Raw genomic sequence first — 26,860 nt, 5'->3', positions numbered from 1 at the left:
AGGCATGTTAAGCATTTTAATATCTTGGGTTTCTATATGCTTTTAGGTCTCTCATTCTGGTCCGATCATTGTATCCCAATATGGTGAACAAACACATTTGATCTTAATTTGCATTGCGTCAACTATGTTGCCTATGAATCCATTTCCCCCCTTTGAAAGTTAAACATAGCATATTTTTTCCTACAGGTCCACTCATTTTGTTCTGTCATTCTTTCTTCACCTACAAGGTTTGACTTTTAAGATTTTTACTTGTGACGAGCAGGTTTTGACTTGAATTCCATTTTCCTTAACATTCTTCTATCCACCACCAATTGCTTTCCTGCAAAAGCATCTTGCCTCGAAGTGTTTTCAGTTTAAAGACATGGTGCAAAAGAATGCATTCACTGAATCTACATTCATAGATTTTACCTTCCTAATTTCTTTTTATGGTATGTCTTCAAAGAGGAAAATGATATCTTGTGATATCTATTGCTTTTTGTAGTTGAGGTAGCTGTAGCTGTTCAAGAATATCAGAACTGCAATGCTTAGTGCAATTTTGCACAATTTCTCATGTGACATGGATGTCATCTGTTAAGTATGTCCAGTTTCAACATGCTCAGATTATTCAGTTATGCATATGTGTAGAAGTTAAATGCTTAGAGGAATTGATGTAATATGTCCGCTTGTATTAAAGGTCCTTTTTCCTTTCAAACTTTTTGTGAACAATATTTGTATGTTGGCTTTTTGTTTTTGGTAGCTATTCCTCATTTTCCAAACGTTGTAGTGGAAGTTTGTCATTATTGACTATTGAGATTAACTATATGCCTGCTATTGCAGGTTGGAAGAAATTACGGGTTTGACTTTCAGATTTGTTATAGGACAAATGAATGATGCCAATAAAACAAAAGAACTTGATAAGGAAATCAAGAAATACAATGATTTTTTACGTGTAGATACTGAGGAGGACTACCATAAATTGCAATATAAAACGTGAGACTTCTTTCCTATGGTGGAAGTTGATGGGAAGGCTTATTTTGACTTAATATGGTCTTCATTTCAATGTAAAAACAATTGTTTTTATTAACCTTGTTTTAATAGGTTGGCTTTTTTTAAAGCTGCATTTCGGCTCTTTGATGCTGAATTTTATGTTAAAGCAGATGATGACATTTATTTGCGACCAGGTTACCTTACTAAAGCCCTTTCTGAATTAATATTCTAAAATTGGAATTTTGCTTTATTAATTATTTTACGCTCTGTAGTTGGTACGAGAGTTGATATACCCATGCCAGTGTTTTATAAAATACCTTGTTGTTTAGATCGTCTTTCAACTCTCTTGGCAAAGAAGCGCTTTTCTCCTCGGACGTATCTAGGCTGCATGAAGAAGGGTCCAGTTTTCAAAGACCCTAATTTAAAATGGTAAAACCTGCTGTCTTGCTTTGAATCTAAGCAGATGACATGATCCTATTTCTCATTTGCTTTTACATTTTAAGTTCCTTCTTGTGTATTGTATCAGTTGAAGTTTTTGTTCTATATATATTCAGAGTTGTGTTTACCCTCTTAAGCTTTTTCCTTCAACTGCAGGTATGAACCTCTGGGAGATATGCTTGGGAATGAATATTTTATTCATGCTTATGGGCCTATATATGCTCTCTCAGCAGAAATAGTAGCAGGGCTAGCAGTCCTAAGAAATGACAGGTGGTTTTTTAATATTTACATTGCATGGTGTTTGGTATTCCTCAACAATGTCTTTTACATGTTTTTACTTTTTAGTCCAGAGTTCATCAATTTGGTATCAATTGTAATTTTTGTTTCCTATTGCCATTGTAATTACAAAGTATAATGACATTATACTTTTTAACCTAAGTTGCCAGTTCAGATTTTGGTTCAGATGCGGGTTTGACATTCGGGTTCGAAATTCAATCAAAATTTTTGGGGCTGGGTTCGGGTTCGTTTTGGGTTAGTCCATACAAGAATTATTTATTTATTTTTATATTTGTGTAAAATTATGCTGCAGCAAATAAATTCATACACCACTATATGAAGTATGATTATGTTTTGGTTGCACGCCCAAATTCACTCCAAATTCCTCCTGGGCTCTTCCATCAACTGCAAAATTTGTTCGACATTCACCCTAATTTGTCCAGGGTCCGAAAAAGGGAATCCGCAGGGAATTCATTAGACAAATGACAAATTTGACAAGAACCAGAACCGACTTCGAATTAGCTACGAATCGAATGTCGAATTTGCATGCTGAGGAGCGAATATGGTAACTTAGTTTTTAACATTGAATGTGACCCTTAAATCCTTAAAAAGAAAAGAAAATATTTTGATAGATTTCTGTTGTGCTTGAATGAAGTTAATGCGGTTTCAGGTGGTTTGCTTTTCTGTTACAAAGGCCAAAAATCTTGGCTTATGATATGTTGTGACGAATTTAAACATATCTCTTGAATCCAAAAAAGCGCATTTAAAAACCTAACACATTCTCCTAGTGTATCTCCATCTGTATTTTCCTTGCAAAAACATACTAACTCTGTAGATTCTTCTGTAGTAACCTTGATTGGAACAACCTTACCATTTACTGTGAGATGTAAGTTTTGTCCCATACAAACTGGCAGGATTCCTAAACAATTTTGACTTTTATTTTTCACTTCTTATTCTCTAGTTAACTAAGATTTTCTTCCATAGGCATCCATCACATACTTTTGTAACTCTGACTTGGCAAAAGCTCAGCAGTAAAAATTGTGGCAAAAACTCAATGCAATATATATATATGTGTGTGTGTGTGTGTGTACATATATATATGTTAATTGGTGGGACTCAACAGCCCCTTGGCCTCTTCAGAGCATAGCAAGGGCTCCAATCCGTGACCAATACAACATTCAAGCCTGTGAGCAAAGTGGGAGCTCCAATCCTTGATAATGATGATCTTCATTCACACAAGCACAGTGGTTCTGTACGAGCACAAATCCCATGACCAAGCTGGTCCAGTAGGGACTGAAGCTGAGTGGTCACTGGTCACTGAAACAGAACCACCCAAATACCGTTGTCTCTTTGCTGCTTTGCCTTACTGGATGGTCTTTGTCTTTTTGCCTCTGCAGAGCATAATGAGGGCTCCATTCCTTGACCAATACAACATTCAATCCTGTCAGGAAAGTGGGAGCTCCAATCCTTGATGATGATGATGTTCACACAAGCACAGTGGCTCAGTAGGGGCACAAATACCAAGGCCAAGCTACCCATCAGGGACTGAATCTGAGTGGTTACTGAAATAGCACTGGCCAAATACCATTGCACTGTGCTATGAGTGACCAGGCAAAATTATGTTAAACAACATCAAAAATAAACCTAGAGAACACAGGTTTTCATGTGCATCCTCAGTAAGGAAAATATTTCAGAGTTTTGTCAAGTTACTGAGTTAATTTTCAGCAAGTGACTTTATTATCTGCACCTTGTTTATCATCTGAAAACCATTTCTAAACACAACACAATATAAAAACAAAGGCAAAACAGGGCAGTATATTACAGCTACCTGTATACAAATAATATCTCTCTAACAGAGAAAATGAGAAAAGCCATGTGGGAAAAAACTCGTCTCTAAAATTTAAAAACATGAAGAACATCACTGAAGCATGAAGAAGTTGCAAAGAACTGTCAAAAGATGACCGATATAGTGCTATATTTGAAGAACCTCCTACAACAATAGGATGCTGATCAAGATAAAAAAGACAACAATCTGTATGAGTGCCCCAAATGACACTACCCGAACAATGATCAGATGGGAAACACAAGCAATAACATCTGATAGTCAAAGATACAGAAAGCACATGCATTTGCATGAGTGATCTCAATGACACTACTCAGTGAATGCAAGTTGAAAATATAAGTGCCAATAGTCTAAAGAGCACTGATCAACTAAGTATTGAAGAAGGCTGCCTTCACAAAACAGGAATGCGAGAGTGCATAACTCACTCCAAAAAGAAACTAAAGAAGCATTAGCATGGACAATATAATAACACCCTGTATTGGTGATAAGGGAGATGCATGATTGGTCCACTGAAACTTTGTGTCACTAAGTATTGCATGAAGGAGAAGATACAATATCTGAAAATGCACAAAAGATTATTCACAACTAAAAGAGGGTGTTCAAAAACAAGATATGCATGCATGATGCAAGAATCTGAGGTCTACTGTTGTCGTGGAGGGATGGCCACTTGACAAAGTTGTGATTGACAAATAACAAAGGCACTAGGCAACCTTTCCATGGTACTTTGTATTATAATGCGTGTAACATTCCCATTTTTCATTAGCATCAAAATTTATTTTGATTAGCCTATCATTGGCCCTTGTAGGCTTAGTCAAATGGTTGGGGGGTTCCTAGTTGGTAAAAAATAAGGCTCTTTCTCTTTCGGAGAACATAAGTGTTCAGGATTGCTCTTCGTTTGGTTCAGTTTGGTACACCCTCTATTTATAGTAAGTCGTTTATCTAACATTTCTATATCTTGCAGGGTACTTGGATCGGTCTCAGCTCTAGTGATGGCCTTTGGGTTGGTAGGGATGGACCCTTGATATTTTTAGTAAAACACCCTGTTTAGCAGTGCAAGTAGTGGTCTACATTCTGCTGAAGTAAGAAATGATTTGTGATGATTAATGATGTAGTTATCATATTATAATTATTGTTAAAGTTATACTCTTTAACAAAAATTGGTTAACAAGTGCATATCATTAATTGAATTAAGGAGTGACTATAATAGAGTTATAATATAAAGTCATTTTAAGTTATTAAAGCTCTCCACCTTGTTCGAGAAGCTACTTTATAAGGATTGATACAAGTAACAAAAGTAAAGAATGTTTTGTCCCACACGGCTAAAAGTATAAGCATTCATCCACTAAAAAGATATAAAAACAAGGCTATTGTAGCATACCATTTTTACTAAGCTGAAAGTAGAGAACATATTCTAAGATTATAACTGAATATCATAACAGAATGACATGAAGTAATTGAAAAACCATTACTTCATACAAAAATGAAACTATTAACTGAATTTATTATACAAGATATAAAATCAGAATTTAAGTAATGTCTATATCCATCTCATATGAAAGACAACTAATTTAACTTCCTTAACTAACTTCTACGAGTACATTTTGAAAGAAACTAATCAATTTAACTTTATTTACAATTATACATTTCAATGTAACATAAAATTATGTACAAGTAAAAGATTTAGAATTCATACATGTATTGAAATAATTGTTGATGTGTTGTGCAAGCCTCGACATCTGGTGAAGAGGAGAAGCATTGACATAGGTTTAACCTCCCAACCGCAGACCTTAACATATTCCCACACAATCTCTTATGAGAAAGGCCCTCTCTACCCCGGGTTAGGATAGGGGCACCATAGTCCTGCCATCCGAGCATTCCGGTGTTAAGAGTATCGGCTTAGCAATAGACAAGGTTGAGGAATTCCTCCATCAACTTTCCCTTTGTTAGCTAACACTCATGACCTCTAGTGATCAATTGTGGCAAGCATGCCTCTAACCTACCTTGCCAAGGATTTAGATGGGCAAATGAATAGCCTGATCACCACCGCTCAACTTGACAACTAAATAAACTTTGGACTTTCTTGAGCTGACTTGGACGAAACAATTTTTCTTTTTTAAATGTTCATGCACTTTAGACACTGATTAATAGTTTATTCTTCTTTGCTGAAATACCTCTCCTCTTCACCCATTTACAGTTGACTTTGCTGGTCTTGGGTGCATCCTAGGAGATTGCTGGTAGTTATGAGATCCTTATCAATCAGATTTTGTGTATACCATTTTGATTCTTATCACAGCTGGTCTATAGCAAATACCAATGTATAAGTCAGATAAATACTTTATGCCAAATGATGGAACAATCCTTATACAAACATACAATATTATGCATTAAACAATCATTAAGCATTTAGTCTTAAGGAAACTATATTGGATCAATCTCTACAGGTATGCACCCGATATGCATAGATAAGAAATTAGTTGTAAATAAAGGATGAACAGGGCTGGTGCTTATTAGAGATTCTTACTACTTTTGAGCCTTGGTTATGGCCTAGATACGTAACCAAGCTTGTGATTATGAGATTAAAAAAAACATCTGCATTGAAAAAAATGTATGGCATGAAATAAGAAAAGACTTGTGAAAATGGTTTCATGACCTGAGAAAACAATTCAATTTGTTGACGTGATCCTTGAGACAACAACTCCATGCGATAATACTTTCACCAATGTGGCCCAACACCGTAGTTCAAGTATGGTAATATGTTCCAGAATGTGGACATAAAGAAGAGAAAGATACTTTGGTTCAGAGTAATCGCATGACAAGAAGAAAGTGAATGAAGGAATGATCCTTCAGTGTCATGTCCCCAATTTTTTGGTGACAGTTCGATTTAATTAATTTAATTAATACTGGTTGTCCAAGGACGACTAATTAATTATTTTAATTAAATAAATAAATATTAAAAGATAACCTTGTATTTAATAAAGTGACTTGGAAAATATTTAATAAAGTCACTTATGAGATAAGATCAAAATTGTTCTAGAAGTCTCTGGAGAAGGTGGAGAGAAAAGAATAAATAGGCACCCCGGGGCTCCATTCGAATCAGGCAGTGGATTATCTCTCTTTGATTTTCAGATTGTGATTCAATCACAGGTGCATTATGGAACCTAGGGTTTTCACAATTGTCACAGTTGGCCATTGAGAACGATAACTCTCAATTGGTGCGCAATTTTGAGGGTGTGAAATATCATCTGAATTATTGCAGATTGGAGGTGACATTCAGTCATTTCATCAGGGTGATTAATTGCGGCTTAAGGCCAATTTGTAGTTTTGTTCATTGAAGGATTTGATTCAGATCCATCGGTTTTGAATGTTCAAATAAACAGATTGAAGACCAAGATGGAAGCTAGGCGATGATGGAGTTAACCCACAATATCCTGCAGGTTGCAAGTAATATTGATTTGTATTAATGGTGAAGCACTTAAGGTCATTCGCTTCATAGTTATAGCAGGGGTCGGGTGTATTATTCTGGTTTAAAGATAGTAATCGACCACTCATGGTCCACGGCAGACATTCATTGTTGGCATCATGTGTCGTTATTCTGTGGTAGAACAGTATTTTGTATGTGTATCGAGCAGTGTACATCCGATATAAATCGAGCAGTATATCTCTTTAACAGTAGGCTGCGCGAGGATCTCCTGACAGAGGTGTGATGATTAACAGCAAGTTTGTCAATAATATAAGACACCGAGCGAGCAGACAGGAACAGATCGCACAAGGTATTGAATATGGGCATATGCAGCGACAGTTTCTATATCTGAGGTAGAAAGTATGGATTCCTTGCGATCCCTCCTCCCACTTGTTCTAATGAACTCGATGCAGAAGAGCCATATCATAAGCCGCATGTGTATTACTTGTTGCAAAGAGGAGGTCGGTTTTTTTCCCATGTAAGTAAAAAAACACAATGCGTGCACAAAATTTTTGGCAAAATCCCAACATGCAGAGTAACTGCAACTTGGCACTGGGATCGTGGTCGACAGTAAAGTAAAAACCGATATATGTGGCTAAAAAAAACCTCGAATATGGAATGCCAGGCATTAAATAGAGACAGATGTACGTGGGAGAGCCGCGGCCTTTGGAATAAATGAGTTCAAAAGTTTTAAACATCAAAGACCACATTCAAAAGGTGAGGGAAACATCGAAGGCCGATCTCTTTCAAAGAAAAGGAAGCACCGCAAATGTTTGACAGAATGTCAAGTTCGGCACATGTATAGGGCAACTCCATTGGAAAGCTTCTTGTACGGTCATTTGTCATAGCTTCTGCACATGAATTCATAGCTATGACCGGATGCATTTTGTGGGTGTAGTTAAAATGCGGTGATCTATAGGGTACAAAGCGTTGAAGGTGGACGTGGAGAAGACGCATGTAAAATTGTTTGATGAAATGGCATTGTTTGGTAGGATGTTGCCGATATAAAAGACAGATTAAATATGCCCACGAACGGTTGCTCAGTTCTAACGGTCACGCTCTTTCTTGAATCGGTTAATGTAAGATTCAAACAATGGCATTTATAAGGACAACAGGGCCAATTTTTCTGATCTTTTAACTGCATGTAGGTGGCATAACTTTTTCAGTAAGGACAGAGCTTGTTGACTAATTGTTTGACGAAATGTCAAACCTTTTGAAGTTTTAGTATTTTTGGTGCTGGAGTAAGCAATAATCCTGTCGGGGATATTTCAGTGGTATCAGAGCGGTTTTCTTGCCATCCTGTGGGGTGAAAACCGAATTACATGGGTGATCAACGCTTTACTTCAAACAAGATGGACAGGTACAGCACAAAGTCTCCAAGGACACAATCTCGGACAAGTAATAGACAAAGTATTTAGAGTCGGAATTGTGGAAAGGAGGACTATTCAGACATTCAGGATGAGCTCAGAAAGATCAAACATAACATGTCTGAACTGTTGGTTAAACACCACCGTATGCTTGACAGGCTGTCCGTCCCAGCTAAGGTGAATAAATCAACTGGATTTCGTTTTGGCAAATCTTCTCACGAAGCGTTGACAGATACAATGAGAGATGCTACTAGGAACCTTAATGAGGAGTTCGAGAAACAAGTGTGCAACCGGTTAGAGGTTTCAGTTCAGCCTCAGGAAGAAGCGGTGAAGGATATTACGCTGATGGATAGTAACTGTCAACTTGACACTCAAGTTGAGACAGTTGAATACGAGTTTCCCAAGGGTGATGTCTCAGATACTAAAGGTGGTTTGGTTCCGACAGTCAATGATTACAGTGAAGTGAGTTTAGATGATGATGAAGATGTCATTGTGCATGATGATGATAAGGATGTTGATGGTAAGGTACCAGGTAGAGATGAGCAAACACTGAGTATTCATGATTTTGCTGAGAGAGAGTACCAGGCTCAGTTAGATGAGAATGGCAGTACTTCACATGATTTGTCCAGCCAGCTGAAGGTAAGCAAAGATAGTATTGTGGCTTCTTTATCTCATCATGACCGGATGCGGGAGATGTTGGAAGAGCACATCCAGATGATTCAGTTACAAGGAAGACATAAGGGAGTTCAGGCAAAATCTTCTTGTTGTGACTTGCATGCAATTGGTGAAGGAATGGGAACGATAAAGTTGAGCTATTTGCATCTTCTATCAGACCGTGATCATCTTCTAAGCCTTACCAAAGATTATTCAGATGCCTTGAGGAGGAAGGAGGAGGAAGTTGTCAAGCTTTCTTGCGAGCTTGAGGACACTCGAGCAACTTTGGCATTACAGGACTGGGAGAGACATGAGAATGAGCATGGCATGGAGTTAAGTTTAATTTCATCTGGTACGTCTAACACTCAGCTTTCTACATTTGACGGATCATATATGGTAGCTGATAATGTTACGAGTTCATCTTGCATTCACATCCAGGATACAAGGACAATGGCAGACAGACGACCATTCTTGCTGAAGGGTGTTGAAGATTTTTTGGAAGCATGTACAGATGAGTCCCAGGATCGTTTTGACCTTGATGACATCCGGGAGAATGAAGTGAACAGTTTTGAAGATTCAACTTCCTTGACAGTTTCTTTAGGTACAGAAGAGCTTGACAGCAGAACTACAGATTTTGACACTCTGGATGTTGATATGAGTTTTGAAGTTGATTCGCAAAATATGGATGGTAATAATCCAGAGACCAGTATCTTTGAAGGTACTCCTCTAGACAATGCGTTAGAGGGAGTTTATAGAAGACAGTCTAGCCAGAGCCATCATGTGATTAGCCAATTGAAAGTTAGTGAGCGAGACATTGCTATCGCTTGTGAGCATTTTGATACTGCTCGTCAATTGTTGGCTGTTACTGGTTGGGGTTCTTCTATGACAGATGAGTCCAGCGGTGGTTACTTTTCTTTGGCAGAGATTCATGCCTTGCGTGAAGCTGTTCGGATTTTGAAGCAGGATTATTTACGATTGGTAGCCGACCGTGATCACTTGGTTGAGTGGGGAAGTACAGCCTATGAGGCACTCTTGGATCGTGAAGAGGAGGTGAGTGAGCTTTCCCAGGAGCTCATAGCGACTACTGAGGCTTTAGAGGACACACAGCGAGATCTACAGAAGTCGCAGTTTCAGTTGAAGGAGGTGACCGTGGAGTTGGAGCATTTGCGGTCAAAACCAACCCCAGACCTAATTCATTTGACTACTGAGGTGGATGGTGGTGAGTACACTTCCGCAGTTACTACTAAGGAGCATATTGTTAAGGCCGACACATATATTCAGGATTTGGTAGTAGCTGGTTCTAATGAGTTCGGGATACCGGTAGAGTCAAGTCCCCAGACTGATTCTACTCAGATAGTTGATAGTGTGGTACACTTGAGTACGCCACCCTTACAGGAGGACCCGTTGTGGTGTAAAGGGGAGTATGTTAATGTTTCCTCATATAATTTTTACTGCACTGAACCGTTCATGGAGTATTTGATGGATAGTGCATGTGTTCATTTGGACCCGTATAAAGTGACAGAGGGTGTTCTCATCCATGATACTAGTGTTATTTGCAGATTGGTTGAAAAGATTATAGGGGTCCTTTCTACTATGCTACCTCACAGGGATCTCGAGGAGGGGTTTGTTGAGCAGAATGCACGGGATCCTATCCAGCCTACAGTCACTCGGAGTCAGAGATTGGAGCCATATGTTGATTACCAGTTCAGCGATGGAGAGCCAGTAGCAGAATTTGGAGGATCTTACCGGCATTATACGGTAGGGTACGCTCATCATTTCTCTTTTGACACAGAGATAGAAGATTTTATTTCACGCAGATGTAGATTGGCTCCAGTTTCTTATCATCCATTAGGGGATAGATTGGCACCATCTTTTGAAAATAAAATTGGTAGTAGCAAGTTACTCAGCCTGCAGCATCGACACACCTGGAGTAGTTTTTCAGAGATTGGATTTGATGGCAATGATTCAGGTACCTATGGCTGTTGTCATATCTACAATGCAGTTGGGTGCAGGTGTCATTTTGACAGGAGCTTGAGTTTTGATAGAGTTGATGTTTCAGTTGGCTTGAGTTCGGCAGAATGGTTTCTTCTACTGACATCTACAGTTGGTTTTCAAATGATTTCATCAGAATTGTCAGTTGTTTGGATGTTGAGTACAGTTTCTCAGATACTGGTATTGATGATTTCTCCACGGGAGTATGATGAGGATTGGGATGATACACAGATTTACATTTGGGATCCAGGAAGACTGATTGGTTCATGGTTCAGCCATTGCTTGGGGACAAGCAATTTCAGGAAGGGCGGACAAGTTAGTAACCGTTGCACCAAAAGCCCGGACTGTTAGTAAACGGCACCTCCCCGCGTTAAGGGGGCAACCCCAGGATAGCCTCGCTGGCGAGGACCCCGGACACGTGGTAGCGACAAACCGCACGGACAGACCTACGTCACCTTCCGTTAGGGGCCCACTCTGGGGACATCACAGCCCACCACGCTCCGCGGGTCTCGACCTCGAGACCTCTGGCTCTGATACCAAGTTAGTAACCGTTGTACCAAAAGCCCGAACTGTTAGTAAACGGCACCTCCCTGCGTTAAGGGGGCAACCCCAGGATAGCCTCGCTGGCGAGGACCCCGGACACGTGGTAGCGACAAACCGCACGGACAGACCTACGTCACCTTCCGTTAGGGGCCCACTCTGGGGACATCACAGCCCACCACGCTCCGCGGGTCTCGACCTCGAGACCTCCAGCTCTGATACCAAGTTAGTAACCGTTGCACCAAAAGCCCGGACTGTTAGTAAACGGCACCTCCCCGCGTTAAGGGGGCAACCCCAGGATAGCCTCGCTGGCGAGGACCCCGGACACATGGTAGCGACAAACCACACGGACAGACCTACGTCACCTTCCGTTAGGGGCCCACTCTGGGGACATCACAGCCCACCACGCTCCGCGGGTCTCGACCTCGAGACCTCCGGCTCTGATACCAAGTTAGTAACCGTTGTACCAAAAGCCCGAACTGTTAGTAAACGGCACCTCCCTGCGTTAAGGGGGCAACCCCAGGATAGCCTCGCTGGCGAGGACCCCGGATACTTTGCTTCAGAGTAATCGCATGACAAGAAGAAAGTGAATGAAGGAATGATCCTTCAGCCACAGGGAAAGAAGATAAAGCCTCCCGTGCTTCCAGTTACAAGAAAGAGCTCGATATCGGTTACAAGAACTTCATAATTTCAAATTTAAAAGATTGATGCTGATAAGAAGGTGGCAAATGCTCATCAATATGGAGTCATAATAAAAACATAAAGATTATACTTTCTTGTGGTTTAAAACAAAGATATATATATATATATATATATATATATATATATATATTGTCATCATGCTATTGAGTTCTACCTATAGTTGTACGTACAAACACACACACACACATGCGTGTGTAATTTTAAGAGCAAGTATAAGTCTTATATTACTTGTGCACTCACGCATATACATATATATACATGTAGGTGCAACTTATAGATTTTAGCAAATAACACAGTGTCATTATATATATATGTATATGTATGTGTATGTGTATGTGTATGTGTATGTGTATGTGTATGTATATATATATATATATATATATATATATTCACAATTTTTGACCATACCACAGTCCTAAAATAAAAAAGAGGTAATAGTTCTTTTCATGATATTAAACAGTTTAATGTTTTCTCTTGTTTTAAGAACCAACCAAGTAGCTCATGGCTGTCCAAGGTGTACTCTGTTGCCTAGCTGTTAAATCCTTCACAAGGTAGTTGGAACCCATACTTGAAGGTCTGATGATGGACTAAATTGGCACCTCATTCCTTGAATCACATTTAGCAATGCTTGCCCCCTTCGTTTGCTCTTGCAACCAAAAATGCATATTTCCACAATTATAACATGTTCCTTCATTTAAATTGAAATATCAAGAAAACACAATAACTGATAATTGTCACAACGGCTAACCATCCACTGACATTTATCTTAAAATATAAGCATTCATCTTTAGTCGAAATAACAATAATCAACTAATAAGTCATTTACACATGAATCAATTCAGTTAATCATAACTTCCATTTCACAAGATCATGGTATTCGAGAATTTTTAACTAACCCTTACAACGGCTATAATATTAGTTTACTGTAATGTCCCTTTTTTTAGCATTCATAGCATGATGTTGTCGTTAGCCTATTTCCCCATGGTCCCGTAGGCTAACCAGGACATTAAAGGGACTTAGAGGCCATTTGGCCTAGATAGTTTCAGTTGTAGGTCTTTCTAAGGGGTTTTGAGGCAACTTTGGGCATACTTACTATTTATAGTAAGTCATCTTGGATATGGTCGAACATCCAGTGGCAGCGGTATGTCGATGGTAATTGTTTAAAATTGACAAGAAGACTTGTTTATCATTGATAATATTTGTTATGCATTGATAAAGCTATTTTATAAAGTTAAATTTAAATATTTAACTTTATTAATGCATAGACTATAGTTTGGGGGAAATATTTAAATTAAAAGAGTCCCTTTTATTTTATAACACATTGGAGACATAAGTTACATAAAGGGAGTTATCTTTTATCCCACATTGAGAAAACGAAAGATGGAGCTCTTGTGAGAACACTATAAAAGAAATGGAAGAGTTTCTTTTTAGCATGCTTGGAAATATCAAAGAAATTGAGAAATTTGCTGGAGATTATGTCTCAATAGTTTGGAGGATGAAATCCCTTCAAGCTGGAAATCTTGACGCCATTGAAAGATATGGTCTTGAGATTCAACACAGTAGCAGTCCGAAAAAGCGGAACCGAAAAAGCAGGCTGAAAAAGCGGATACGAAAAAGTTGTCTGAAAAAAGCAGAATTGAAAAAGCATGCTGAAAAAGCGGGTACGAAAAAGCAGGCCGAAAAAGCAGTTCGAAAAAAGCAAAGTAGAAGGGGCAGCATAGAAGAAAATTATTACAGCCATCTACAACAAGGTTCTTTGTTAGTATTGTTTTTTAGGATGTTATAAGCTTTCAGCTGTAAGTGTGCATTATACCAACATTATCATTTTGTAATCCATGTAAATGCCAAAGTCTTGGCCATATTTCATGAGCATTGTAATTTTCATTGCAATTAAGAAGATAATAGTTGCTGGTGCCATTTAAGCAATTTAATATCATTATTTATCAGCTAGTTAGTTTGCATACCAACTGTTTGTAAAAATGCCAGTTGGCTGTAGGTGTTCATTTCTCATGCTTAGATCATATATATGCACTGAATATTGTCAAAATTAGTAGCACACTCATGTTAGGTCATTGTGTAGTCCATTGTAGTCTTCTAGCACAAGATTCTCATTGATGCAAATTGAAGAAAAAGTCATTTGAAGCTAGCTGAAATACTATATCAGTCATACGTCCCTTGCATGTGAATTGTTTGATGAAATTCCTTGAGCTTTCATCAGCATTTTTGAGGGCAGATTTGAGGAGGGTCATTACATTTACGAGATCAAAAATTTGGGATGTAACATCTATCCTTTCACTTGGGACATGTTTTGAGGATTGGATATTGATACTATTTCTCTGTTGTTGCTAGAAATTAATGATTTGATATTCTAAGGACAAAATACATTTGGAATAGTCAATGTTGGGCAGAAACCTCTACCTTCTAAGATCTGTGGATTCAAATCAGAACTCATAGATGTTTAAGGCGAACTTCTGAATTTGCATGCAAGCAATTCAAAGTTTTTTGTTCAAGGAGATCCCTATTTGAGCCAAGATAAGATAAGATAAGATAATAATATTAATGTTGAACAAAAAACCACCAAAAGGTCTATGGGACTAGAGGATTACAACAAGAGAGTTGACAACAGCAGGAGCACCAAACGGTGTCCGAGACAAGCGAACAACAAAAACAAGAAGAAGAAAAGATACAGAGAGAGGCGTAGACAAGAACTAGGAGTCCTTTCTAGGCAAAAAGAAATTAGTCACAAAAGGAGATGACTGTGGATGGATAGAAGCTCTGATTTGTCTCTATGATCTCGTAGAAGAGTGTCGCTAGTACAAGAAGCTGGCCGGGTTTTGACAGATCTAGATGAACAAAAGCATTGGTAGAGCTAGAAGATCTTTTCACACCATGCAAAGGAGATAAGGGTGTGAAAAAGGTAGTAATGAGTTGAGTAGATGAATGTTGTAAAGTACTATCACAGAGCAAGGTGGCCTCTTGAAGATAGAGTGCAAGACACCATTGGTCACAGTAATTGAAGAAATCTGAAAGAGAAAAACAATCTCGAAACAGAGAGTAAAATCTCCCTTTGATCTCATAATAGATAGGGCAACGGAAAATAAAGTGAGTCTTTGTCTCGACATCATCTAAAGTACACAACTTATAAGTCCGCTCTTTACTATCAATATGATGGTCGGTTTGAATCCGAAGACGGTGAGAACCAACTTTGAAGGACCCTAGGGAGATACGCAAGGCATGAGACCATCACTGAGATAGGTAACTAGGATGAACAATAATCCCATCACAGAATTCCAAAAAGTGCTCCTCATAGAAGGTCATCCTCGGACGCAAGCCACCAGGTAGTGATAATGTGCTGTCTATAAATATCCAGTCTGACATGCTCATTGAACTCCTACCATGAGGGGAGGAGATGAGCAGGAGCATTCAATGAGAACTTGTAAGGAGGGAGGCAATCAATATCAATCCCAATCGATCTGAGCAGAGAAGAAGCCTGTGCATACCAACAACGAGCTTAAGAACATATATCAGAGCTCACAATAATAACAGAAGAGCTATACGCTAAGTAGGAGTATCGATCATGTTTACCAACCGAATCTTACAAAACCACACAGACGACGAACCAAACCAGATCAAATATGGTCGCAAGACTGAAGGGATGAGTGCCGAACTTAGCAAGAATGATACTATAAGGAGTGAACCTGTGACATTTGATGATGCGCCGTAAGAGCAAAGTTTGAACCCTTTTGATCAAATGCCCAATCAGAACCAAGGAGAGATGGGCCCAAAACCACCGAGCCATAAAGAATCGTTGACTAAACAAGGGAGTCCAAGTGGGATAACTTGGACGAGGTATCCTGAAAGTGGTGTCTAAAACATTGTTTCTCAAACATAGCAAGAGAACCCATACCCTTATTAATTCTGGACTGAATCGTTGATCTCATACTGAACCGAGGTCCAAAAAACTTCACTCTCAGATACATGTAAGAGGAAGTGATCTCAATGTCTTGACCCTGAAAAAAGAAGTGAAGATGAGAAGTCTTTAAGCTAAACAAGGGAGTCCAAGTGGGATAACTTGGACGAGGTATCCTGAAAGTGGTGTCTAAAACACTGTTTCTCAAGCATAGCAAGAGAACCCATACCCTTATTAATTCTGGACTAAATCGCCGATCTCATACTGAACCGAGGTCCAGAAAACTTCACTCTCAGATACATGTAAGAGGAAGTGATCTCAATGTCCTAACCCTAAAAAAAGAAGTGAAGATGAGAAGTCTTTAAGCAATTAAAGATCATAACTCGAGTCTTACCCAAGTTAACCACAATCTGCTGCTGATCAGAAAAGGAAGCCAAACCATCAAGCAACCTCAGTAAACTCTCTAGAGAAGAAGCAAGAAGAACCACATCATCCGCGAAAAGAAGAATGGAGATCAAAACCTAGTGTAAGTAACAACCGTCACCTGGGAGCGATGACTTTGAAAGGGAGTCATCAAGCTCATCAATATATAAACCGAACAAAGTAGGGGAGAGAGGACAACCTTGTTTGACCCCAATGGTGCTATGGATCGGACCTGAGAAACCCTCAAGAGTCTTGAATCTACCCACCATAGTCTCATATATCTCATAATAGTAGTAAGTAGCATCTCAGAAATCCCAATTTCCTGAAGCTTCTCAAAAAGAGCCATCTTAGGAACAGAATCAAAAGCCTTGTGAAAATCCACAAAAAAGCAGTAAACCTTTGTCGATTTGTGTCTAGCCTCCTCAATAATAGCTCGTAAAGTGAAAATATGGTCCATTGTCTAGTAGTCGGCCCGGAAACCAGCCTGCCCTCTAGCTCTACAACCTTTCCTGTCAAGCTCACTAGATATCATAGCATTAAGAGCTATCGCATAAAGTTTGGCAAATGCCAATCATTATGGTTCTATAGTTCCCAGGATTAGAGATAGGACCGATCTTGTGAATAGAGTAAGTTAGATGCCTAGACCAAGAAGTTGGGAACCCAATTCAAATCACTCTATTGAATAGTATAGAGAGATAGGGGCCTAGAACCGAGGCACCAACTGAGGCACCAAACTTGAAGAGTTCAGCTTGGAACCCCTCCTCATCCGCAACTCTGCTACATCTCATGGATCTGATGGCCTTGTAAATGTAAGAGGGGGTGAAATAGTTGGTGAATAGAAGGCTGCCCAGGGATATCATAAACAACTGTGGTGTGAGAGGTAAGGGAGCGAAAGTCAAGGGTGGAGGATGGAGGGGAACAACGGAGAAAAAGTGTGCGCCAAAAATGTTGGGGGTTGCGGATCAGCGTGGAGCAAAGGGGTTTGCACTAGGAAGCGGTAAAGGATCGTTTCTTACGACGAAGAAAACAAAGGTAAGACAAGTGAAGGTGAGAAAATTCAGGGGAGTGGGCCTCGAAAATAGAACACATTGAGCGATGAAAATCTTTGCAATTAACATCGAACCATTGGTTCATAGGACATGTATTACGACGTTTAATGTGGAGGGGAAGTGAAGGGTGGTAAGGTATGGACAGGATGACAGACTTCCAAATAGCCGTCGCAAGCAAGTTAAACATGGAGGTCTCATAAGAGTTAGTAAAACATGTAGGATTGAGGAGTCTTGAACGATGAGAGGAAAAGAGCTCACTATCACTGTCGAGGAAGCAAAAGCGAATGGGGGAACGAGTAGTGGCAGGAGAGAGATGAGGTGACTAAAGGGGAGGCGAAGCAAGAGGAGAGATGCGAGTACAAATACTAAGGAGAGCATGGTCCGCAAGAGGAAAGCATAAGATGGTGAAGTTGTGGATGAAGGGGATGAAGGAGGGAGAGGTGAGGGCATAATCAACAACACTAGCACCAGCACAATGATGCCAGCAAGTGAAGAGCTTAGATCCAAGAAAGCAAGAAAGATTGTTTAAGATCACAAGTTTAGAGGACTCATATAGCTGCAAAAGATGGCGACCATAACAGGAAATCGGTCCAAGAGCATCATTAGAAATAGGTTGAAGCCACAAAGTAGTCAGATCAATCTCAGTGGAGCAGATGGAATCAGAGCTACAGTCATAGAGCAGAGTCTAGAGTTGCTTGGTCCTTGCATTGAAATCACCGAGAATAATGATGTCTCCTAAAGCAACAATCTGAGAGATGCTCTCGCTAAGGTTGACAAAAGGATCACCATCCTCAATACCATGAATAGCATAATGGGAGGAAGCTAGTGGGAAATAACAACCATCAATAAAGAAATCTCTTTGACGGTGACTCTTACGATCAATGCGGACCCACAAAAATCTGGCAAATGTATCAGAGTGGAAATAGAAGTATGGCTGAAAATATCATCTCTAATCAAGCAGGCCACGCCACCAAATCCACGAACCCCGCCAGAAGCACAAACCTCCTCTCTACAATTAGATAACCACTGATAACTTGTAAACCCCGGAAGACGACGCACAAGACTCTTGTGGGTCTCGGTAATGACAAGTGTATCCGTGTACCCCACAACATCTCACAAAAGATCGGGTAATGACCATAAAGAGCCATTACCATTTCAACAGTTAACAAGGAGGGCGCAAGTGGGGGTCTCCCTCTTGTTCGACTGTTGGCGGGACCGTCATTTGGTCTTGGGGGCCTATCTCGCTTCCCATCCACTGGGGGGGAATCTCGAATAATTGTCCATTTAGCTGCCCGTCGAGCCTCTGCCGTAATACCACGAGCCTGTTTTAGCTCTGCAACCTGAGCCTTTGTGAGATCTTCATCTAGGAAAATCTTAGAAGGAAGAGAGAACAACTTCCTCTTAGCTCTGAGAGCACAGAGCCTATCAGCAAGTGTGAGAAATCAGATAAACAAGATGTCACCATGACCAACCCAACACTTATCCAACGTGATGTCAGAGAGACCAAGCTGATCACAGAGGAAAGAGTGTCCAACTGAGAGAGGATAAGATGTAGGAGGGAGTTGATGAATTTGTAGATAAAGCTCATGAACCCGCCTCACACGCTTATCTTCAATCTTCCCTTGAACTATCTTGTCAAAAGTAGCTAGAGGCGTAGTATCTATGTTATTGCAAAGGGAGGCCCACGACTTAACTTTCTGTTCGGTTTCAGAGAGAAGAAAAGAACGCTTTGCTGCTATAATTGATTGTTCCTCTTTGATGGTATCAAGCCCCTCAAGTTGTGCGATAATAGAATATATCTTGGTTTGCAGACTTGCAGTCTCGGAGGTGAAAGTATCAGAAAAGCCTTGGATCAAAGGCGAGTTGGAGCTTGTGGTAGTCTTGAGTTCTGAGATAGTATCAATCAAGGAGGTAATTTGTTGTTTTAACTGAAGGTTATCCATCTCCAGCTTGGAAATCCTATCACAAAACTGCTGATATGTCAGAGTTTGCTGACCTTGTGATGAGCAAGAGGCCCCAATGTTAGACATAGTCAAAACCCAACAGAGAACACCAACAAGCAGCAACCAGTATGGAGCAGAGCTCACGTGTCAAACACAGAAACAAAGAAAACACCAACTCAAACACCCGCCAACACCTTGTTGTACGAAGAAGTAATCATGACAGGAATCATAGTTTGAAGAAGCAATCATGGCAGGAAACACAGTAACCACCAGTAATCACCGGAAGCGTTGTTGGAAGGAGGAGGAGCAATCACAACAGTAACAACCTCGACTAGCCAATCAGACACTGTCATATGAAGAAGCAATCATGACAGGAACTCCAGTAACCACTAGTAATCATAAGTAATCACAATCACAGCAGTAACGAGTTCGACCAGTAGCCAAGCCGCACCCCATAGCAATCACAATAACAAAAACCCTGAGGTCATCACACCCAACCTCAACCTGGAGCAATCCACCACTAGTAACAACCACAATAGTAATCATCGCGGGAATGAGAGATAGGATGCGAGAATGCAAGACAAAAGCCAGAAACCCTTGGTTCCGGACTGAGGAAAGGTAAGGTAAAACATGGAAATGGTAACCCACAACCCGCAACCAGTGAGAAGAGCTGCAAGCAAGCAAACAACGATGATAGCCAACGTATAGACACCCGAATCACAATGCATGAAAGCCATGGAAGATAGGAAAGGTGATGAATAGGTGCAGAGGGAAGGAAGTTGGAGAGGTCATCGTGAAGAGATTGCAGATTATAGACTTTAGGTGGCCATCCTAAATTGCAAATCTGGAAGTGAAGCATGTCTGAGAGCTCACACATCCAGCTTTAAAGCCTCTTTGAGTCCATTTAGTAGTATATAAGAAGGTGATAGGTTTGGACATTGATTGAGCATGGATGGGGTCTGCATTCTCAAATTGATGGTCTGATATATTCAGGTGCAGCAGCAAATTGTCTTTCATTTCACCTTGCAGCTTCTTAAATGTGGGAATCTTCATTGGATGGTCTGCTATATGTTTGTTGTAATGTCTCATTTGGGACATCGATTTGCCACTAGTTTTCATTCAGATCGATTTATTAAAATACTGCTGTGTTGAGTCATGTTGTTCTAGTGAACTCAAGCTTGCATACCAACCATTTGTTTTAAGTGTTGAAATGTAAAGCTTTATTATTTAGTGGAGTTGAACTTGAATGCTAAGCGTCAGGCCTCATGCTATATGACAAGTAAAATACCAGAGTTCTTATGCTATGCAAGTGTTTGACATAATTTCTATGCATAGTACTTGTACTTTGTATGTTGTTTTCTGACACAAATTAGAAATTTTGGGACTGATCTTGCTTTGACAACTATAACATTAAATGCTCAAGAGTCAAAATTGAAAATTTAAGATCATGATAGGTAGGGGATCTTATAGTATTATCAGAGCATTGCATGCAAGCCAATTGTTTGAGTAAATGTGTTGTTGGAAGTTATAACCTATTGGGGTTATTACAGTGGTATCAGAACAGTTTCTTACCATCCTATTGGGACTGGAAATTGAAAATTTTTTCAGCTCACACAGTTAATATTTGAGTGACCAACACTCTTGTTTTTGTTTAGCTATGGGAAAGTCCATTGCTTGGAAAAAATCATTAAGGACCTTGTTCAAGCTCAACAAAGGTTAGGCTACGATGTGCAGCGTTATGAAAATTATCTTTTGAGGAAATCTAGATACTCATCCACATCTGCAAGTAAAGATTCAACAAAACAGTACAATAAGGAAAATGTTGTGGAAGGATCCAAACATTGTTACATAAGTTGGAAGTGTCAAAGACAAGAAATGTGCAGAGAATACAAGCTCTAATAGTTCTGATATTTGTAGCAGCTAGCAGAATTATTTGCACTATCATGAGGTAATTACCATTTCATGTGTGAAAGATTAATGTATGGAGTTCCCTAGTGTTGACACTCAAGATTTGTTTGTAAGAAATGAATTTTATGATTCAAATTCATGCCATAACAAGTCTGATTTTGTAAATCAAACTTTGGTAAATAAATAAAAAAATTCACTAGATTGTGAAAATCTACTGCTTTAATTGACACCCTTTATGAGAGGGAATTACTATTAATTTTTTTTGTGCTCTCTTTCATCCTGATGACGGATCACCGAGTGAGATCCAAAATGTTGATGTAAAAACTACATACACAATCAAATCCATAAGCTTTGCAAATAATCTCATGGGTTGTGGGAATCTATTGGCTTTAATCAATAGTCTTCATGGGTGGGAACTATGGTTAAATTTTGTTTGTGCTCTCTTTTAGCTGGATGATGGATCACAAAGTGTGATCTGAAATGCTGATGCAAAAGCTACGTACACAATCTAGTCCAAAAGCACTTCAAATAATTTCATGGATTGTGTGAGTCTACTGGCTTTAATTTATACCCTTCATGGAAGGGAATTATGGTTAAATTTTGTTTGTGTTCCCTTTCATTTTGATGATGGAACATGGAGTATGATCCGAAATGTTGACGCAAAAACTACACACGCAATCTAATCCAGAAGCTCTGCAAATAATTTGTTGGAATTTGGAAATCTACTACCTTCAATCAATAGCCTTCATGGGAGGGAATTATGGTTAAATTTGTTTGTGCTCTCTTTCATTCTAGTGATAGATTACCATAGTTACACCGCCCTGCGGGACGGGGGAGACAAGTTTCCGAGACAGGGGGACAGAGGGGCCTTGATTTGGGGACGACGGGGGACAGGGGTTGGCAGGGGGAGCAGGGGTGTATATACTATACATATGGTACTTAAAATGCTAGTTATGAAAACTTGTACTACAATATAAGATATAAAGATGTTAAAAACTTAAACATTGAAGATTGCATTAAAGTTTTGAACTGGAACATCATAATTCATGATCAAACAATGAACATTGAACGTCAGAAAATGAAAGAGTGTCAAATTATATAATATATATTAGATCAATAGTATGAGTATCTACTATCTAATCAATGATCATGCAAGTCATGACATAAAGATGATTACAATAAGGATCATGTGCCATGAATCATGATATCAAAATAAGTATATAATGCAAACAAAAACTACAATTCTCCAAGAATCTAAATCAAAATGCCAAATGAATGATCAATGATCATCCCCTGGAAGTCTAGGCGTCCCCTCGCACCCAAAGCGAACGTGGTTGCAACCCCCCACAGCCATAGGGGACGCGGGGACGTCTCATCGTCTTCGGCAGAGGTGTTGCTTCGAGTGGCACCGCCCGAGACTCCGAGACGACGTCCCCCTATCTCGAGTGCGTCCCCGTCTTGGGTGCGGCTCGGCTTTGGCAGGGGGACGCATCCCCATGTTTCACTGTAGATTACGGACTGTGGTCTTTGATGTTGATGCGAAAACTATGTACATAATCTAATCCATAAGCACTGCAAATAATTTCATGGACTGTGGAAATCTACTGGCTTTAATCGATACCTTTCATGGTAGGGAAATATGGTTAAATTTTGTTAGTGCTCCTTTCCATCCTGATGATGGATTAGAAAGTGTGATCTAAAATGTTGATGCAAAAACTACATGTGCAATCTAATCCAGAAGCACTGCAAATAATTTTATGAGATTGTGGAAATCGACTAGCTTTAATTGATACCCTTCATGTTAGGGAATTATGATTAAGTTTTGTTTGTGCTTTCCTTCATCCTAATGATGGTTCACGAAGTGTGATCCTAAACATTGACGCAAAAACTACATATGTAATCTAATCCAAAAGCACTGCAAATAATTTCATGGACTGTTGAAATCTATTGGCTTTAATCGATACCCTTCATGGGAGGGAACTATGGTTAAATTTTTTTTGTGCTCTCTTTTATCTCAATGATGAATCACAAAGTGTGATCCAAAATGTTGATGTAGTACTACATATGCAATCTAATCAAGAATCATTGGAAAACAATTTATGGATCTTAGAAATCTAGTGGCTTTAATTGATCTCCTTCATAGGAGGAAATTCTGATTATACTATGTTTGTGCTCTCTTTCATCGTGATGATGGATCCCATAGTGTAATTTGAAATGTTGATGCAAAAGCTACACACGCAATCTAATCTAGAGCACTGCAAATAATTTCATGGTTTATAGAAATCTGCTGGCTTTAATCGATACTCTTCATGCGAGGGAGTTATGTTTAAAATTTGATTATGCTCTCTTTTATCCTAAAAATGTATCACAGTGTATTCTAAAATGTTGGTGCAAAGACTACATACACAATCTAATCCATAAGAACTCCAAATAATTTCTTGGATTGTGGAAATCTACTAGCTAAATCGATACCCTTCATGGGAGGGAATTATGGTTAAACTTTCATAGTACTCTTTTTCATCTTGATGATGGATCACAAAGTGTGATACGAAACAATGATGCATAAACTGCATACACAATCTAATCTAGAAGCAGTGCAATTAATTTCGTTGATTGTGGATATCTACTAGCTTTAGTTGGTTAAACTTAGTTTGTGCTCTCTTTCATCCTAATGATGGATCATGGAGTGTGATCCAAAATGTTGATTTGTAACTTACATACATAATCTAATCCAAAAGCACTGCATATAATTTCATGGATTGTGAAATTTTATTGTCTTTAATTGATACCCTTCATGGGAGGGAATAGTAGTTAAATTTTTTTTGTGCTCTCTTGCATCCTGATGATGGATCAGAGAGTGTGATCTAAAATGTCGATGCAAAAAATACATACACAATCTAATCTAGAAGCATTGCAAATAATTTCATGGATTGTGGAAATCTATTGGCTTTAATTGACACCCTTCATAGGAGGGAATTATGGTTAAATTTTGTTTGTTCTATATTCCATCCTGATGATGGATCCCAAAGTATGGTCCGAGACATTATTGCAAAAGCTACATACACAATCTAATCCAACAACACTTAAAATAATTTCATGGATTGTGAAATCTGCTAGTTTTAATCGATACCCTTCATTAGAGGGTATTATGTTTAAACTTTCTTAGTTCTCTCTTTCATCTTGATGATGGATCACAGAGTGTGATCCGAAAAATCGATGCAAAAACTTCATACACTATCTAATCCAGAAGCAGTGTAATTAATTTCATTGATTGTGGAAATGTACTTGCTTTTATTGATAACCTTTGTGGAAGTGAATAATGGTTAAATTTGTTTGTGCTCTCTTTCACCTTGATGATGGATTATAGAGTGTGATCCAAAATGTTGATGCGAAAACTACATACGTAATCTAATCTAGAAGCACTGCGGATAAGCTCGTGGATCATGGAAATCTACTGGCTTTAATTGTTATCCTTCATGGGAGGGAATTATGCTTAATTTTTTTTGTGCTCTCTTTCAACATGGTGACACATTACAGAGTATGTTCTGAAACATTGATGGCAAAACTACACACAATCTAATCCAAAAACATTGCAAATAATATCTTCGATTGTAGAAATCTATTGACTTTAATCAATATCCTTCATAGGAGGGAATAATGGTTAAACTTTATTTGTGCTTGCTTTCATCATGATGATGGATCACAAAATGTGATGCGAAACGTTGATGCAAATACTACATATATAATCTAATCAAGAATCAGTGCAAATAATTTCATGCACTGTGGAAATCTATTGGCTTTAATTGATTACCCTTTATGGGAGGGAATTAAGGTTAAATTTTGTTTGTGCTTTGTTTCACTACGATGGATCACAAAGTGGGATCTGAAATGTTGATGCAATAACTACACATGCAATCTAATTCATAAGCACTGCAAATACCTTCATGGATTGTTGAAATTTATTGGCTTTAATTGATATTCTTCATGGGAGAGAGTTGTGGTTAAATTTTGTTCATGTTCTCTTCCATCCTGATGATGGATCATAGAGTGTGATCCAAGACGTTGATGCAAAACCTACATACACAATCTTATCTAGAAGCACTACAAATATTTTCATTAATTGTGGAAATCTACTAGCTTTAATTGATACTCTTTGCATGGATTTTGGAAATCTATTGGCTTTAATCGTTACCCTTCATGGGAGGGAATTATGTTTAAATTTTGTTCGTTCTCTATTTCATCTTGATGATGGATCATAGAGTGTGTTCCAAAACATTAATGCAAAAACTACATTAGCAATCTAATCCAAAATCACTACAAATAATTTCATGGATTGTGGAAATCTACCAACTTTAATTGATACCCTTCATGGGAGGGAATTATGGTTAAATTTTGTTTGTGCTATCTCGATGATGGATCATGAGGTATGATTTGGAATGTTGATACAAAAGCTACATAAGCAATCTAATCCAAAAGCACTGCATATAATTTCATGGATTGTGGAAATCTACTAGCTTGAATTGTACCCTTTGTGGAAGGGAATTATGATTAAATTTTGTTCGTGCCCCCTCTTTCATCCTAATGATGGATTACAGGGAGTGATCCAAAATGTTGATGCAAAAAATACATACACAATTTGATATAGAAGCACTACGAATAATTTCATGGATTGTGGAAATCTATTGGCTTTAACTGATATCCTTCATAGGTGTGCTCTCTTTCATCTTGATGACGATCACATAGTGTGATCTGAAAAGTTGATGCAAAAACTACACTTGCAATCTAATCCGGTAAGGTAACATTGCAAATAATTTAATGTAGTAGATACCCTTCATGGGAGGGAATTATGGTTAAATTTTGTTTGCTCTCTCTTTCATCTTGATGATGGATCACAGAGTGATCCAAAATGTTGATGCAAAATCTACATATGAAATCTAATCCAAAAGCATTGCAAATAGTTTTATTGATTGTGGAAATCTATTGGCTTTAATCAATACCCTTCATGGGAGGGAATTATGGTTAAACATTGTTTGTACTCTCTTTTATCCATGATCACAAAGTGCCATCCAAAAAGTTGATGCAAAAACTACCTACACAATCTAATCTAGAAGCACTGCAAATATGTAGTCTTAGGATCATGCTTTGGTTGGACATGCAACTTCCTTGGAAGAAGTGTGTGAAGACATTGTTAAATTAGTAGTTTTTAGAGTTTCTTTTGAGCCATCATATGAGGCACATAGCAACAGTGTCGTAGTTGTCAATGTGTGCGTTGGTGATAGCACACATGATGCCTCTTACCATGAGGTGAGTGATGTAGATACAATGTCATATCACAATACATATTTTGGGTCAGAATGCTTGAATGAAATTCACTAGTTTCAAAGTCATC

General features: G+C 38.8%; 1 protein-coding gene across 1 annotated transcript in view; it reads left to right on the top strand.

The window, feature by feature from the left end:
- LOC149550516 (putative beta-1,3-galactosyltransferase 12) overlaps nucleotides 1–26,860 on the top strand; it is an 80,186-nt gene that overhangs the window by 37,952 nt on the left and 15,374 nt on the right. Inside the window, exons 2-5 of the mRNA XM_089793513.1 lie at nucleotides 817–969; nucleotides 1,078–1,160; nucleotides 1,296–1,395; nucleotides 1,561–1,674. Coding sequence (XP_089649639.1) covers nucleotides 817–969; nucleotides 1,078–1,160; nucleotides 1,296–1,395; nucleotides 1,561–1,674 — 450 coding nt within the window. The remainder of the gene's footprint in view (nucleotides 1–816; nucleotides 970–1,077; nucleotides 1,161–1,295; nucleotides 1,396–1,560; nucleotides 1,675–26,860) is intronic.

This window comes from Cupressus sempervirens, chromosome 7 (assembly GCF_028749045.1).
Source record: "Cupressus sempervirens isolate cs-2001-9-10 chromosome 7, ASM2874904v1, whole genome shotgun sequence".
Classification (NCBI taxonomy): Eukaryota; Viridiplantae; Streptophyta; class Pinopsida; order Cupressales; family Cupressaceae; genus Cupressus; species Cupressus sempervirens.
The sequence above is the reverse complement of the archived record's forward strand: the minus strand, read 5'-3'. Positions and strand labels throughout refer to the sequence as shown.